Source organism: Phodopus roborovskii, unplaced genomic scaffold, assembly GCF_943737965.1.
Source record: "Phodopus roborovskii unplaced genomic scaffold, PHOROB, whole genome shotgun sequence".
NCBI lineage: Eukaryota > Metazoa > Chordata > Mammalia > Rodentia > Cricetidae > Phodopus > Phodopus roborovskii.
In genome coordinates this window covers 3,466,422-3,482,752 of record NW_026125543.1, presented here as the reverse complement: position 1 = coordinate 3,482,752, position 16,331 = coordinate 3,466,422, and the positions used below count along the sequence as shown (strand labels likewise).

The window sequence follows — 16,331 nt, the reverse complement described above, 5'->3', positions numbered from 1 at the left end:
CCCAGTCTTGGAAGAAGCATTTAACTGGGAGGAAAGAAAAACAAAACAAAACAAAACAAAAAAAACTAAGAGGAAGGAAGAAAGAAAAATAAAAGGAAATGCAACTCCACAGGAAGGAAATTTCTAGATCTAGCATAAGTCCAGAGAGATAGCTATTGTAGTTTCTTAACACTAAAGATAAGAACACCTTTGTTTTGCAGAATTCAGGTGTGTTTAACTGAAAGAACAGTCACATTCCTTTTGTATCTCAGAAAGTTTCTGAGTTTGAGAGGAAGAGGGAAACCTGGTTATAAGACCAGAACAAAGGGATAATATTCAGTTTAGAATGTCATAGTTTATTGTTTTTGATGGTTATAGAAAGATCTCTGATACCATTTATAAAGCAAAGTAGGGGTACTGCATGAATTTACACATCTTTACAATACACCCACCCACACACTAGAGGTCACTCACTAAAGGTTGAGCTTGGCCGAGTGGGGCAAATTTTGTAAAGGGGTAAGTATGATCTGTGATGTGGTTTGGGGGCAGAGTATGGGACCAGCTTTTGGAGGGCTGACACCCCCACCCCCAGTGGCATCTGTGAAGGGAGTGAGGAAGCCGAGGTGCTAATGTGTGTAGGTCCTTGAGTTAGGCTATGTGCAGTCCTTGCTGCGCCTCAACCAGAATGTAGGGCCAAATGGTCTAGAGAGTCCTTGGTAAAACGGAAACCAATTTGTCAGCCACTTGTAAGCTGACCCAAGGGGAAGAGCCAGTGTCCCTCATGTGTGGTTATGGTGATGTTGATGACAATACTGATGATTAAACAGTAATTGTCTTCCTTCCTTTAGCCACATAGAAAAAATCACCACATGGCAAGACCCCAGGAAGGCGATGAATCAACAACCCCTGAATCATGTGAACCTCCACCCCACCGTCACTTCCACATCGGTGCCACAAAGGTCCATGGCTGTGTCCCAGCCGAATCTTGGTAAGCCCCAACCCTTGACTCCTCCTTGAAGGAAGAGTCTGAATGAAAATGAGGACATGACCAATCCTTAGGTATGGTTGAGGAAAAGGTTTTATCGTAGGTATGAGCAGGAGCTCAGCCAGAGGCATCTGGAATTGTCCAGACTGAACTGGGAGAAAAGGGAGGGGGAGAGCCAGAGAGGAAGAGAGAGAAACAAGAGGAGAGAGGGCTTGCCTTGTGTGTCTCTTCCTGCATTGGAGTTCTTCTCTCTGCTACATCCCTTCCTTTTCTTGATATTTTTGCCACATCATCTGTGACATTGGTGCTATGTGCAGTCTCTTTATTTTCTTGGGTTCTTTGAAAAGTCTGGAACTCTTGTCTTCATTCAGACTAAGCAAGGAAAGAAAGGCATATATACTTAAACTGCCTTCTTGTAATTTGGTACTTGAAGACATAGGGGCCTGCCAGCAGGGGAGGTGCTGGGATAAACACTTCTTATAAATCCACAATCCCAGAGAGCAGCAGGATTCCCCACTGGATAGACAGGAAACTGTCTGAGTCCCATAGCTTGTAGACAACAGGGAGGCAGAACAACCTCAGTTGTTCTGGTTTTGTAGCTAGCACTTACAATGTGACCTGCAGGTGGCTTCTTCACATGCTCTGCACTTACAATGTTTCAGGGTGGCTTTCAGAAGGGAGAGTATTTTCTCCTCCCTGACTTTAAAAACACCATCGAAGATGAGCAGAACTGAATAAACAGTCTGTAGTCCTCCTGAAGGGGGAAACTAAGTGACTGGCTTAAGGATTTTTATAAAAGGTGCTCTTGTTCTCTGATGATGTTTTCCACTTCTCATTATATATCCTGGTGATGCTTTACCCACCAAACAGTTAATTTAGGGAGTAAAATAAATCCCTTCCTGCATCTTCAGGAATATAAACTGGATAAAAATGGAAGCATTGTTCCTGGGCTCCTTCCCATCCTGTGCTTTGCCGAAGTGAGTGTGAACTTAAGTAGACTCGGGTCTCCCAGGAACTCTATACCTGCGGGTCTAGAGCTTGTACACATGCATTACATCCCCAAAGCAGCTGGCCATAAAGGAAGATGGCTCTAATTCTTCTACCAGTAGTTATAAACCAAAGCTTCCCGAGAGTCCCAAATCAACAAAGTGTTCAAGAAGCAGGTGTCAGGGTGTAAAGAAACTAGAGGACAGCAGACTAGTTCCATCATTCACCTTTCATTGGGAATGTGTGTGTGCTCGTGTGTCTGGCTGTCTTTCTGAGTATCAAACCCAGGGCTTGTGCATGCTAAACATTTGCTCTGCTACTGTGGTATATCCTTGGCTATTCTTAACTTTAAAATCCGTTACAATTGAAAAAATGTCTGTCATGAGCATGTTGTTTTAAATTCCAGCACTAGGAGCTCTGGGATTTCTCAGTAGAACCTGAGCAGCATCCCTAGAACCCAGGTGACAAAGCTGGATGCTGAGGCCTACACTTGCAACCTCAGTGCTGGGAACATGAGCCATGCAGATACTGGCCTCCCAGCTCAGCTTACTTGGCCAGTTCTAGATTAGCAAGAGAATCCTTTGCAAAGAAAAAGTTGTCAATGCCTGAGTGTAGACAGAAGATTCTCTCTAGCCTGGTTCCACCTCCTTTAGTCCCAAATAAACACACAGGCTAGTATTAATTATAAACTGTTTGGCCTAGGTCTCAGGCTTCTTAACTCATTTAATTATTATTAACCCATTTCTATTCGTCTATGCATTTCCACATGGTGTTATCTTACTGGAGAATGCCTGGAAGTCTTACCTTCCCGGTAGCTACCTGGCATCTCTCTTTTGACTAATTCTCTGTGTTCGTCTTTCCAGAAGTCTGTTAGTCTGGTAGCCCTACTTATACTTCTTGCATGGCTACATCCTACCTGTCCATTGGCCAAAAGAGTTTATTCATCAATCAATAAAAGAAACATATATTCACAGCATCACCTGAGTAGCAACAGCCATGGTTGTGTGTGAACCCCTTTATACATTCACACAGAGGCTTGCACGTGCATGTGCATGTTGGCGTGCTCACGTGCATGTGCATGTGGGCACGCTCACGCGCATGCACACACACACACACGCACGCACACGCACTTGAATTAGACACATAAACAGAGAGACACACGGACACACATGTACAGACATATACAAACACAGAAACACACACAAAGATGCACAAGTGCACAGACATACACACACAGATGTGCACATGCATGTCAGAGAAGTGTTCAAAAACTACCTCCAGCCAGGTGGTGGTGTTGCACAATTCTAATCCCAGCACTTGGGAGGCAGAGGCAGGTAGATCTCTTTGAATTCAAGGCCAGACTAGTCTACAAAGTGAGTTCCAGGACAGCCAAGACTAGACAGATAAACCATGTCTTGACACCCTCCCACAAAGGCAACTTCCTCCACTTGCTATTTACTCAGTGCCACGCAGTGTTTTCAGTCCTGTGTGTGTGTCTGTGTGTCTGTCTGCAAATACTAGCATGTTATGACCATTGTTCTGCATCATTAGGAAAATCTTATGTATCCATATATGTATATAACTCTTTTTCTTTTGGATGGAGTTGTCTTGCACATTAATATGTCATGTTCAGTTTATTTAACTAGCTCCTACTGGTAGACATTTAGGTTATCGGCATGTTCCTGATACATTCAATATGAAACCAGTTGTGCTTGGCTGTGTTCTTTAATTAATTCTTCTTAGTTTAAAAAAAAAAAAAAAAATGTACAAGCTATGTTGATTTAATGGTGCTTGTCCCCCAAACCCAGAACCCACATACTGGACAGAGAACTAACTCATGTACCTTGTCTTCTGACCCGCCACATATGTATCATGACATGTACACATTATATACAGAATAAATAACTACAAAATTTAAAAAATGTAAAAGCAAGAAGTAGAATAATTAAAAAGAACATGAATGCTAAAAATTGGATAATGAAGGCACATGTGAATCAGTCTGTGTACATGTGCAGACAGTAAAAGCCCATTTACACTAGCAAAATTGTAATCTAAATATTCTAAAACATTTATCTGTGGCTGAATAAAACCCCCGACTTTGCAGATTTCTAGTTAAGCAAGGGTAGTGGCTTTCATTTATTTGTTTATGGTACTAGGGGTTGAACCCTGAGTCTGATGCTAGGGAAATGCTTAACCTCTGAGCCAACCTTCTTCTTTTTTTTTTAAATTAAATTTCAATTTCAGTTTTATTTTATGTATATGGATATGTTGCCTGAATGTATGTACAAGTACCACTTGTGTGCCTGGTACCTATGGAGACCTCAAGAGGATGTCAGATCCTCTGGAACTGGAGTTACAGACAGTTGTGAGTTGCCACATCGGTGCTGGGAATTGAACCCTGATCCTCTAGAAGAGCAGCCACTGATCTTAAGCACTGAATCATCTCTGCAGTTCATCCATTGTCTTGTGTACCCAACACAGAAGCATGATCCCAGAATTAAATCACTTACTCAGAACATTTTATTTTAAGTCCCAGTACTTCCTGTGGCTCATATTCTTTATTTATTATGAATTAAAAAGAAGGACATGCCCTCTTCCTCTCTCTTAATTATTAAATTTAGACCTCTGGCACTTGTCAGGGGAATGTAGCTGCCAGGTGAATTTAAGTAATATTACCCCTTAGTGGAAGGAAGGTTATTTAGGTACATGTGAAAGCAATGTCAAAATACAGATACTTGCATTAGTCACGGAGAATAGAATTAGCACCTTTTAAAGGTTAATCTTAAGTATATATAAGCCTGAATGGGTGTGGTTGTTTGTGAATATTGTATCAATAGTAGCTGGCACATAATTCAGTAACATACACCCCTATTCTTTTTAAAATGAACTTTTTATGTGTTTGCCTGCATGTTTTTATGTGTATCATGTATATATTTGGTACCTTTGGAGGCCAGAAGAGGGTGTCAAAATTAGATTGAAGCAGTGAGGAGCTGCCGTGTTTTCTGGAAGCCAAGCCCTGGTTTTCTAAAAGAGCAACAAGTACTCTTGTCCTCTTGGAACTCCGGATCCAGAGGAATCCAGTGCCTCTGGCCTACCTGCCCTCATTGGCACTTATCTACACCTATACCCTGACACATACACATAATTTAAAAAATGCCAAAGTGCAAAATCAAAGAGATTAAGATGTCTAGTTGTGTGAGTTTTTTTCCTGGATCTTCTGCTCCTTGTTATTCATGTCTGGTTTTGTTCCTATACCTTACAGTTTTTGTTACTGTGATTCCATAGTATAATTTGAAACCAAGTATTATGACAGCCCAGCATTGCTCTTTCTGCTTTGCCTGTTCAGGGTTCTTTCTGTTCCATGCATGTAGCTTTTAGGCTGTTAATTGTTTTTCTAGTCCTGTGAAGAATTCATTTGAAATTTTGAATCACTTAAGCTAATATAGCCATTTTTACAGTATTTTTCCATAATTGTTTTTCCATAAAGATAAGAAGTCTTTCCCTCATTTTCAGTCTCTTCCTCCCACTCCTTCCTAGTTTTGAGATAGGGTTTCTTTGCAGCTTTGGAGCCTATCCTGAACTCACACTGTACACTAGGCTGGCCTCGAACTCACAGAGATCTACCTGTCTCTGCCTCCCAAGTGCTGAGTGCTAGGATTAAAGATGTGCATCACCACCGACCAGCCATTTTCAATATTTTTAATGTTTTCATCATAGAAGTCGTTCACTCTCTTGGTGAAACTAGCACCTCCTAGAATATTAATTTTGAAGAGTTTTATTTTTTTAACTAACGTGGCAAGTTTATTATTGGCATATATAAAAAGCCACTGATTTTTGTATGTTTATTTTATATCCTGCTACTTTGATGAAAGTGTGTATTAAGAATTTTCTAGCCAGGCGTTGGTAGCGCATGCATTTAATCTCAGCACTTGGGAAGCAGAAGCAGATGCATCTCCATGAGTTTGAGGCCAGCCTAGTCTATAGAGCGAGTTCCAGGACAGGCTCCTAAACAATACAGAGAAATCCTAAATTCGGTCTCAAAAAACCAACAAACCAAACAAAACAAAACAAAACAAGAAAAACAAAAAGAAAGAAGGAAAAAAGAACTTAAGAACTTAATTTTCTGGACTGGTGATGGTGGTGCATGCCTTTTTAATTTCAGCATTTGGGAGAGGGAGACAGGTGTGTCTCTGAGTCTGAGGCCAGCCTAGTCTACAGAGTGAGTTCCAGGACAGTCAGGGCTACATCGTGAAAAAAAAAAAAAAAAAAAAAAAAAAAAAGAAAAAGAGCTTTCTTTAGTGTCTGTTAAGTACAGGATCATGTCATCTACAAATAATAGTACTTTGACACCATCTTTTCCTATTTGTATCTATTTTCTTTCTTCCTCTAAGCAAGTCTTCAAGCACTGTTTCAGCAGGCAAGGAAAGAGTAGCACCCTTGTCTCCGTTTTAATTTTAAAGAAATGTTCTCTTTGTGGTATTGATTATAATTCTCTAAGACTATATGAGGGATCTACATGAAGGTCTTTTCTACATCCATGGAGATGCTTAAAAACTTTACATTCTCAAGTCTGTTTGTATATATTATATTACATTTATTTTCATGTGTTGAGCCAACCTTATATGGTTGGGATGGAACCAATCTGGCCATGCCCCAGGATGACATGGCTCTTCCTACTTCTCCTTTTTTTTTTTTTTTGAGACAAGGGTTCCTTGGTATCCCTGCTTAGCCTGGAACTCTTGCAGGCCAGGCTGGTTTAGAACTTACCTGCTTCCTCTGTCTCTCAGCGCTGGCAGTGCTGGGATTAAAGGTGTGCACACCATACTTCTTGTTTTGTGTTTGTGAGGCTGGGCCAGGTTGACCTGTAGCTGGGCTTATAGGACAGGATGACCGACAACTTCCTGCTTAGGCCTCCTAAGCATTCTGTTGTAGGCTTGTGCCTTTCTTTGTTCCTGGATCCCAAGATGCTTCTTAACCAGATATCTAGTGAGTTCCAAGTGCTCTCTGGGTGTCTTCCTAAAGTTGAGCTTGTGTGTCTACTCATGTTTTAGTTGTTCCAGGGGAGGCCTATTGCTTATCTCTATCTCAAAATTAGTGACTTTGTAATGGGGACTCTGCAGGCTGACAGGGTGGCTATATGTTCAGACTCCTTCTATTTTCTAGTGTGAAATTGCTTCTGAAGGGGAAATTTTGTAGAAACCTACTTTCTTCTTTAAATCAAATAATCACTCCCAGCATGGTATAATTTTCAACTTGTTTTAATTTTCCTGTTTTCCACATTTGGTTGACTGGAAGGTTTTGCTATTTGATTTTTGTTTAAGTAGATTGTTGGCTTTTAAGTCTGAATTACCAGACATTCCCGGGGAATGGAGGAAGGAAGATACTAGGGAACTTCAGATAGGAGAGACGACAGATCTCTAGGTTCGAGTCCTGTGAGTACTGTTGTTTGGGGACTGTCAGTATGTTAAGTGTCCTCTCTTCTGAGCAACCCAGGGAAGGAGGAAAAGGACTATACATGTGCAAGTCCATCCCCTCACCCCCCATAACATAAAACAGACAAAATTTTGTGGTTGAAGTAGGCTATTGACTTTAATTATTCCATTTTTAAAAAGCAGTTGTGTGAAGTGACTCTACCTGTAATTCCAGCAAGTGGGAGGCAGGAACAGGCAGATTTCCTTGAGTTCAAGGCCAGCCTGACCCACACAGTGAATTCCAGGCCAGTCAGAGCTACAAAGAGACTCCAAAAATTTTTTATGGCAGGGAAAAAAAAAAAAAAAAAAAAAAAAAAAAAAAAGAAATATGAGACAAAAGAAAAGATGCTTACATTAAGTAGTATTATAGTATATAGAGCAATGGGTGTGTGGAAAATGGAGCCCCCTACCAAGTTCAGCCCTTTGCTAGGGTGTAGACCTGGATGAGGGGACACTAGGGAGCTGTTTTGTATAGTGGGGTAATGTGTGTTTCATGACTGAGCTTCTCTTGTGTTAGGCTTTTATTTTATTATTAGTTTTCTTTTGTTGAGTCAGTAATTTAATTCCTGAGCCTGAAAAATGATGCTAATGATTGGATCCTCATGATAGTATTGACTTGAGGAATTCGATAGTCCATGCCTTGGTACCTGCTGAACAGCAAGTTCACAAGGAAATGCATTGTTATAACTATTCTTGTGATCTGAAGGATTAGTTTTTCCTGGTCCCTGTATCCTCAATGGATGCTTTACTCTTACTGAGTGCTGAGATTATAAGAATATACCACCATGCTGGTTGCAGCTGGGTGTGGCAGCTTTTGTCAGCCAGGCACTTTTGTTAAAGAATTGTGCTTTTGCCTGTTGTACCTGGAAGAAAATCTGGCCCCAGTCCTGTCATTGTCTGAATAGGGACAGAGGAGTTTTGGGATGGCATTCACATTGTGAATTCCAGCTGAGGGAAAGTGTCCCCTTCTGCACAGTGTGACATTTCTGAGACATAAATACTAAAGTCATTTAGCAATGTGAAAGTGTTTCTTTCTTTTTACAAAGAGACCATGACATAGTTCTTTTGTCTTAGCCATGGCAGACCTGAGGCTTCGAGATGTAAGGTTGACCTAGGAACGTTTGCCGTTCTCATTGCTTTGAAAGCTGCCTCGGCCAGTCATAGGACCCCCTTAAGAGAAACGAATGTATGTACAAACATAGGACTTCCAGGCAATGATCCTTCTAGTAGTACCAGTGGTCCAGGATGCTCCTTTGGGAAGAAGGGGGACACTTGATGCTGAACTGTTGTTTTAGCAGTAATCATCCCAGGCTAGGCCTCACTAACCTTAGAATCCAGTGAAGAACATTCCTGACTTGACCTACACTTCACCCAGGGCCTTTCCTTGTTTCCTTCCCACCAGAAAAAACTTTCTTTTTAAAAAACAACAAAACCCAAACTTTTCACTCAATAAAAGAAACATAATCTACTTGGAGAGAAAATACAGGGAAATAAAATAACACAAAATCCAACGTCCTAACTATAAAGGAAATGGATAATTTTAAAATACATAGTTGAATAAATTTGTTCTTCGAATAGTAAATGCCTCTGTTGGGAGTTTTGAGAAGACTTTGATAGTTTAAATCCTGTCTGTCACCTGTCTTCCTTGGCAACATCCCCTGCTGTGGAAGATCTCTGCCCCATAAAGTTGGAGCCTCACCTCCTCCCCAGCCCTCCCGCCCCCACACCAATAATTCTGGGATGGCTGTCATTGCTCCAAATTGGTAAGTGTTGAATGACACTTGGACATTGCTCTCTGATGTCAGCTTTGGGTCCCTGGTGTATTTTCTCTTCCCTTCTGTGATCTTCATACCCACGAACCACCCCAAAACTGGCGTATCAACTGATTGGTTTCCTTTTCCTTTCTAGAAGTCTAAATTTATTCCCTGGGTGTTTTGCAGTTGGTGGTGGTCAGGGACAGCTGTTCTTCCATGCTTTGTCTGAACAGTTTTCCATGATGAAGTTAGCAAAATAATATCATATGAGAGGCCTGCAGAACAAAAGCCTTGGTGGGTACTCTAAGTACTAATTTAAGTACTAAAGAGAGAAAACCCAACAACAAAAATAAAAATATTTGAGACAGTGAGATTTAAGAAGGCCTGCCAACCAGGAAGTAATGGCTATTTGATCACTACAGCTAATGTTGTTCAACATTAACAAAGAGAATTAAAAAAAAAAAAAAAAAAAAAAAAGCTGCTGTAATTTTGCTATACAGAATCATTCTGTTTCCTGACATACTTGTCTTGGCTCAGTGTGACAGGTGCTGGCCTCAAAGCCTGATGACCTGAGCTCCATCCCTGGAACCCATATGGTAGAGGACAGAACCAGTTCTTGGAGGTTGTCCTTTGACTCCCACATGTTTACCTTAGACATACAATGAGTTAATTTTGTGTGTCAGAAAATCCTCTACATATTTTTTTTTTTTGTGGTCTGCTTCAGAAATTTAATAAATCTGGTCTAAAGAGCTAGTTCCAGGATAGCTAGGGCTGTTACACAGAGGCACCTTGTCTCGAAAAACAAAAACAAAGAATTAGTATATCATAAATCTTTAAATTTCAGGGCTCTTTTTTTTTCCATGTAATGTCTTTTTGTTTTATGTGTATGGGTGCTTTGGATACATGAATACCTGTGCACCACTTTTGTGCCTAATACCAGAGGAAGGCATTAGAGCTGGAGTTGCAGGTGGCTGTGAGCTATTGGTGCTGGGTATCAAATCCAGGTCCTCTAAAAGCGCAGCTAGTGCTCTTAACCTCTGATCCACTTCTGTGTTCCCATATGTAATACCTTTTGATGAGGCATCTTCATTAATAAGACACATTAGTATAGGGCAGAAAAGCCCAAATTGGTTCAGAGTAACATGAACAGTAAGTCTCCCCATAGACACCAGCAGCAGCAGCTTTCTATGCTATGCACACATCCTTGCATGGGTGCATATTTCTTTTTAATAACTTCAGTGTGTATTAGAGAGCTTCTTAACTGACTCATAGTGGGCACAATCGGTATGTGTGCTTTGTTTAACCAACTCCTCATGTTGATACTTACTTAGCTGGTTGTTCGATGCTACAATGTGCAACCTTGTAGGTAAATCCTAGAGACATGCAATATTTATGTAGAGGGTAAGTTTGCTCAAATAGAATTCTTGAGAGTATGTCTATTTATAACTTTCGTAATTCTTATTTAATTTCTTTCCTAAAAGGTTAAACCAGTAAAGATTTTCTTTCCCCATATGTCAGCCAGTAATGTGTGTTTTCAAACTTTTTTGTTCATACAATTTTGTAAAAAAATTTTACGTATATGGGAGTTTTGCCTCTACCCCTCTCCCCTCCCCCTGTATTTATTTATTTATTTATTTATTTATTTATTTGTGTATGAGTGCTTTGCGTACCCATTATGTCTTGTACACCATAGCATGCTTGGTTCCCATGGAGGTCAGAAAAGCCTTCTAGAACTGGAGGTATGGATCATTATGAGCTAATATGAGCTGCCATGTAAGTGAACTCAGGTCTTCTGTAAGAACAAGTGCTCATTACTGCCGTGTCTTCTCCAGGCCCTGTGCTATTGGTATTTTAATAAAGCAATTTCCAATAGTTGTGGGAGTATGTTTTCTCAAGGTTCTGTTTCTCAACCTGTGTATCCAGATGCTTCCTACCTGTGTGTCCAGATGTTTTCTTCTAAACTGTAAATGGAAATCTCAGTGAGAATTATTTTCTTTCCCTTTTCCATATTATATTTCTCAGACATCAGAGAAGGGTGAGTTGTGAGTTTTGAACTTCGCCAAGACTTAAATATTTGCAGAGCTGGAAAGAATAAAGTTGGAAAAGAAAGAAAAAAAGAGACCCGTACATACATGGTCGGCTTAGTTCTGGCTTAGTTCCATTTAGTTATTCCAAATATCATCCTCAAGATATCAAGACAAACATTTGTCCAGTTTGTCCACTCTTGTCAATGCTGGAACTAATTAGAGCTGTAGCCTTTCCCTCACTGTCATTGGACCATTCCATCCATCCTCACAGACCAGTGCCCAGTGCTGTTCCATTTTTACTGTGTTTCTGTTGCTGCTGTCTGGGCTACCAGACCTAGGGATGCTCCCAAGAGGTCTCTCTTCTTAGATCCCCATCACACATCGTATGCTTGTGCTCTCTTTGTGACCAGTCTTCTCTTAAACATACGAAATATTTTCTTGCAATCTGAGGAAATTTTGAGGCCTAAATTATATGGATGACAAAATGGTGTTGGCTAAGTCATCTGTTACTCTACATGTTAATGGTTGCTGGCTTCTTCTGCATCCCCCACTTGGCCTCTTTTGTGGTGTTTTGTTTTCTTTCTGTGCTAAGGTCACAGTAGCACAGAGTTACAGTTCTGAGATTGGAAAAGTAAAGGCTTTCATATCAGGTCTCTACTGTTAACTATGAAAATTCTTGGTGCCCCAGGTTCAATTTCCTGACCTGGGTGTGTTGTCCTCAGGGAGCACTTTGCAGAGGATTTCTTCAGAAAGGCTAGGTGGTTTTGAATTCTGCATCTTGCCTTACTAAGCTGTTTTTATTTTTTAGTCACAATTGGATTGGGAGCTTGGGGGGGGGTATCGAATATAAGGTTTAAGCACACACACAGACACACTTCCATGTACACTTATAAGCATGAAGTGGGTCTTTTCACAACCAGGGGTCTGTGCTTGAAAACTCAAGTCATTTAACAAAACTCATTGTTTAACAGGGGTATCCTCAAAGCCCAAGAATGTAATGGAAACCCTGGCTTGAGTGCTAACAGTTTCTCTAGACCCTGCCAGGCAAAATCTGTTGAGTTTGGGGTATGGTTGGTTGCCTAGTTTTTTATTTAGGAAAAAGAAAAATCTTAATTTATTTTGAAATAGTCTTAAACTTCAGGAGAGTTTCAGGTTCAGTACAAGGAACTGCTGTATTTATCCTTTGTTAGTTTGTGCTTGACAGCACATCTTAGTTTGTGTGTATATGCATCGCTTTATTTTTCTCTTTCATTCTCTCTCTCTTGTCTCTCTTTCCCCTTCTCTTTTTCTCCCTGTTTTCTTTCTTTCCCTTTCTCTCTCCCGCCCTTCTTCCCTCTCTCCTTCTTTCCTCTGCAAGGTCTCATCTGGCTATCCTCAAACTAGTTGCCATCTCAGCCTCCCCCTGTAGTTGAATACAGGTATGTACTACCACCCATCATAGTAACAGTTTTGTTTCTGTTGCTAAGGATTAAACCTAGGGCCTTGGACATTCTTCTATAGTTTTTCTATCACTTTATGACACCTAGCCCTTTTCCTTATTTGGTCACACTTTAGATTGTTTTCTAAGCACAGAACAGGTGTTAGAATCAGGGAAATTTAACACTGATATAGTTCTGTTTCTAAGATGCAGTCCATATGAGTTTTATTTTCTATTAGGAACATGTGTTGCATTTAGTTGAGCGCCCCCCCCCCCTTTTTCCTTTTCTTTCTGTGGTGCTGGGGTTCAAACCCAGGGCCTCAGTCATTCTACACAAATGCTTTACCATTGACCTGTATCACTAGCTTGTCCTTAAATTCTTTTAACCTGGGGCAATTCCCCAATTCCAGTTTTTTTTGGACCTCAACTTTTGTTTTAATTTTAAGACTGTATAGGCCAATTATTTGGTAGACTCCACCTCCTGTGACTTAGATTTTGGTTATACTTGTTTCGAAGGACTACAACATAAACGATTTGTTCTTATCGTATCATCTCTAGAAGCACACAGTGTTTATACCACAGGACTGGGGATCATTTTGGTTGAAAACTGAAGGTGGAGGCAGAGTTGCTGGGTCACTGGCTGCTTTAATATTCAGTACAGAGAACGAGGAAAAAAATTTGTGTGTTTGTTTTCTTTCTTTCTTTTGTTTGTTTGCTTTTTTCTTTAGCTTTTTTTGAGACAGGGTTTCTCTATGTAACAGTCCTGGCTGTCGTGGAACTAGCTCTGTAGACCAGGCTGGCCTCAAACTCACAGAGCTCTGACTACTTCTGCCTCCCAAGTGCTGGGATTAAAGATGTGTGATACCATTCCTGTCTTCAGTCAATGAGGTGTACTCAAGGATGTGGAGATTCCCCTGAGATGTATGATCATCAAATGATAATTTCCAGTGTATTATTTACCTGACACATATTATGTTTGTGTTTCTATCTACATCATTTAATTTTAGCCTAGTCTAGGCTTTTATTGAATTCAGAGTTATCACCTGACTTTGCTTATTTCCCTGCCCTATTTTTACATGTAGCTTAAGGACTTTAGTTACTATCTTTGAGTGCTTCTGCATGCATGTTTTAATTTGTTCTGGAAACATTACTTTGGATATTTCTGTGCTACTTATTTTCATTTCTCATAGCATGGGAGCTTTGGCCATGTTTCATTAGTTCATTTAGCCAGTATGCCTACTTCATTCTTCAGGGTACTTGAGAAATGGTGTATGCATATTTTTTGATGTGGTCTTTTAATTATAATGACTTCCTGTGCAGATTTTAAGATACTCATTTCTTAATTAAACCATGCTAATTGTCTTAGTCACTATTTATTGCTGTGAAGAGACACCATGACCAAGGCAGCTCTTAGAAAAGAAAGCATTTAGCCAGAGCTTGCTTTCTATTTCAGAGGTTAGTTCATTATCATGGCAGGAAGATTGGCAAGCTTGGTACTGGAGAAGTCGCTGGGAACTTTACCTTTTAGTCTGAAGTAGGCAGGCAGAGAGAGACTGGACCTGACATGGGCTTTCGAAATCCCAAAACCCACCCCCAGTGACACACTTCCTCCAACAAAGCCACTTCACCTAATCCTTCTAATTCTTTTAGATAGTTCCACTCTCTGATGACTAAGCATACAAATATATGAGCCAACGGGGTCAAAACACTAATTCTTCTTTGAAAAAAAAAAAAAAGAAAAAAAGAAAAAGAAAGTCTGATACTTCATACATTTATTTTTTCCTCCTTTATAAAAGAATAAATTAAATTGGACTAAAAGGAAAGTATGGTCAAAAATTGGATAGTATACCAAATCAATAAAGCTAAAGGGAAAAATGAATACCAAAATGCTCTATGTGGCGAGAGAGTGGACCTCAAAGTTTCTGGGCTCTGATGGGTCTCCTTACAGGGTTAGGTCATTCCCCAGGGATAGGCCCATATGGTTTTGAGGAGAAATATGCTTTTTTTCTGGGTATAAAGCACTAAGAGTGATTCTTCAACTGTCTAGGGTATCTTCAACAAGCAGGGGACAGTGAAAGTTCTCATGAGGTTTCTTATAACCTTCCAGCCTGGCCGGGAGGGCAGGGGCTGATCTCAGAGCTTCCGAAGGCAGCCATGACAGGAGTTTAATTAATGAATGAAACTTAAGAGAATTGAGAGCCACAGCTCTTCTGTTGAGCATTTTGTGTGGTTATGTCAAGAACACAACCCTTTTTGGCATGCCCTTCCCAGTAAAAGGAGGAGCTCCGGGCATTTGTTTGGTTTTCCTTGGGGCCAGACATTGCTGTGTGTTAAGAGCAAAGCTGCTTTGTCCCTCCCATTCCTGACAGAATGCTTTTCCTGCTGTGATCCTGAACCTCCTCACAGGGCTGAGAGAGGCAGATGAGAGACATTAATTAAATTCAGAGGCCTTTGACCTTCATGCAAGTTCACAGTAGATTCCTTAATTTTTGTGTCTGGGTTTTTTTCTCCCCAGAATTTTATATTTGGTTGTATTAGGTGAATCACTCGGCAGTTTCCTGTGTCCTGTGTGGTTCAAGCATGATGCCTGAAGGAGATTCCTATGCCTCTGGAATTGAGGCTAGCATGGTACCTTCCATAGGCTCTGGGACACAAAGAACCTGTCCACTGCCCCTTGCCCTCTGTCTTGGGACACATGGACTGTATACTTTTTTGCACATGAACCCTGAGGTCATAGGCTTGGAACATTCTCACCTTAAAGGTATCTTTATTAAATCTTTGAGAACTTCTTTCGTATTTTGATCATATTCCCCTTTACCTTCCTTGAACTCCTCCCAGATCCACCTCTATATATCTCCTTATCCTCCCTCAATTTTGTATCTTTTTGTTTTAATGTAATAACCCATCTGCGTGTCCTGCGTGGGGACATCCAGTGGAACGTCAACATGCCAGGAGTCACACCCTTAAAAGAAAGGGACTTTCCCTTCCCCAGAAGCCATCAACTACCTGTAGCTTTAAAGTTAGGGTGGGAACTCAGGAATGCAACATCCACTCATGTTAGGAACACACTGTTTGCTAGTGTCTCTTTGACCTTTTACACCCCCCTCCTAGGCTATGGTCCCCCCATAGGGGGGACAGACACCACTTACTTGCTGTTGTATGCCTACTCTCTACACTATAGTCTCCTGAAGGGAAGGGATCCAGCTGTCTTTTTCATCACTGAATAACAAACAAACAAACAAACCAAAGCTGGGCGGTGGTGGTGCATGCCTTTAATCCCAGCACTCGGGAAGCACAATCAGGCGGATCTCTGAATTCGAGACCAGTCTGGTCTACAAGAGCTAGTTGCAGGACAGCCTCCAAAACCACAGAGAAACCCTGTTTTGAAAAACAAACAACAACAAAAACAAGTAAAACAAAACAAAACAAAAAACCAAACCATAGAGTACTGGAAATGATGATCGGTGTAGTTTAACATTCCCAAGTCACCACTATTCACATTGATTCTTTTTATTTCCAAGGCAATTAACATTTACTGGACATCCTGTTAAGAGTTAGGTACAATCATATGTTAAATGCACACATGTGCAAAGCCACAATTTGACCAGCTTTCTCTATCTTGATACCCTTGGTTGATACCTTGGCTAATCCTGTGCCCCCTACCTTCCAACTCCCACCGACCCACAGCAGATCTAAACTGAAAGGCCCATT

General features: G+C 40.7%; 1 protein-coding gene across 2 annotated transcripts in view; it reads left to right on the top strand.

The window, feature by feature from the left end:
- Positions 1–16,331, top strand: part of Wwtr1 (WW domain containing transcription regulator 1) — a 122,094-nt gene that overhangs the window by 70,108 nt on the left and 35,655 nt on the right. For both annotated transcript variants that reach the window (XM_051176979.1, XM_051176980.1), the window contains exon 3: positions 828–967. In XM_051176979.1, the coding sequence (XP_051032936.1) occupies positions 828–967 (140 nt within the window). The remainder of the gene's footprint in view (positions 1–827; positions 968–16,331) is intronic.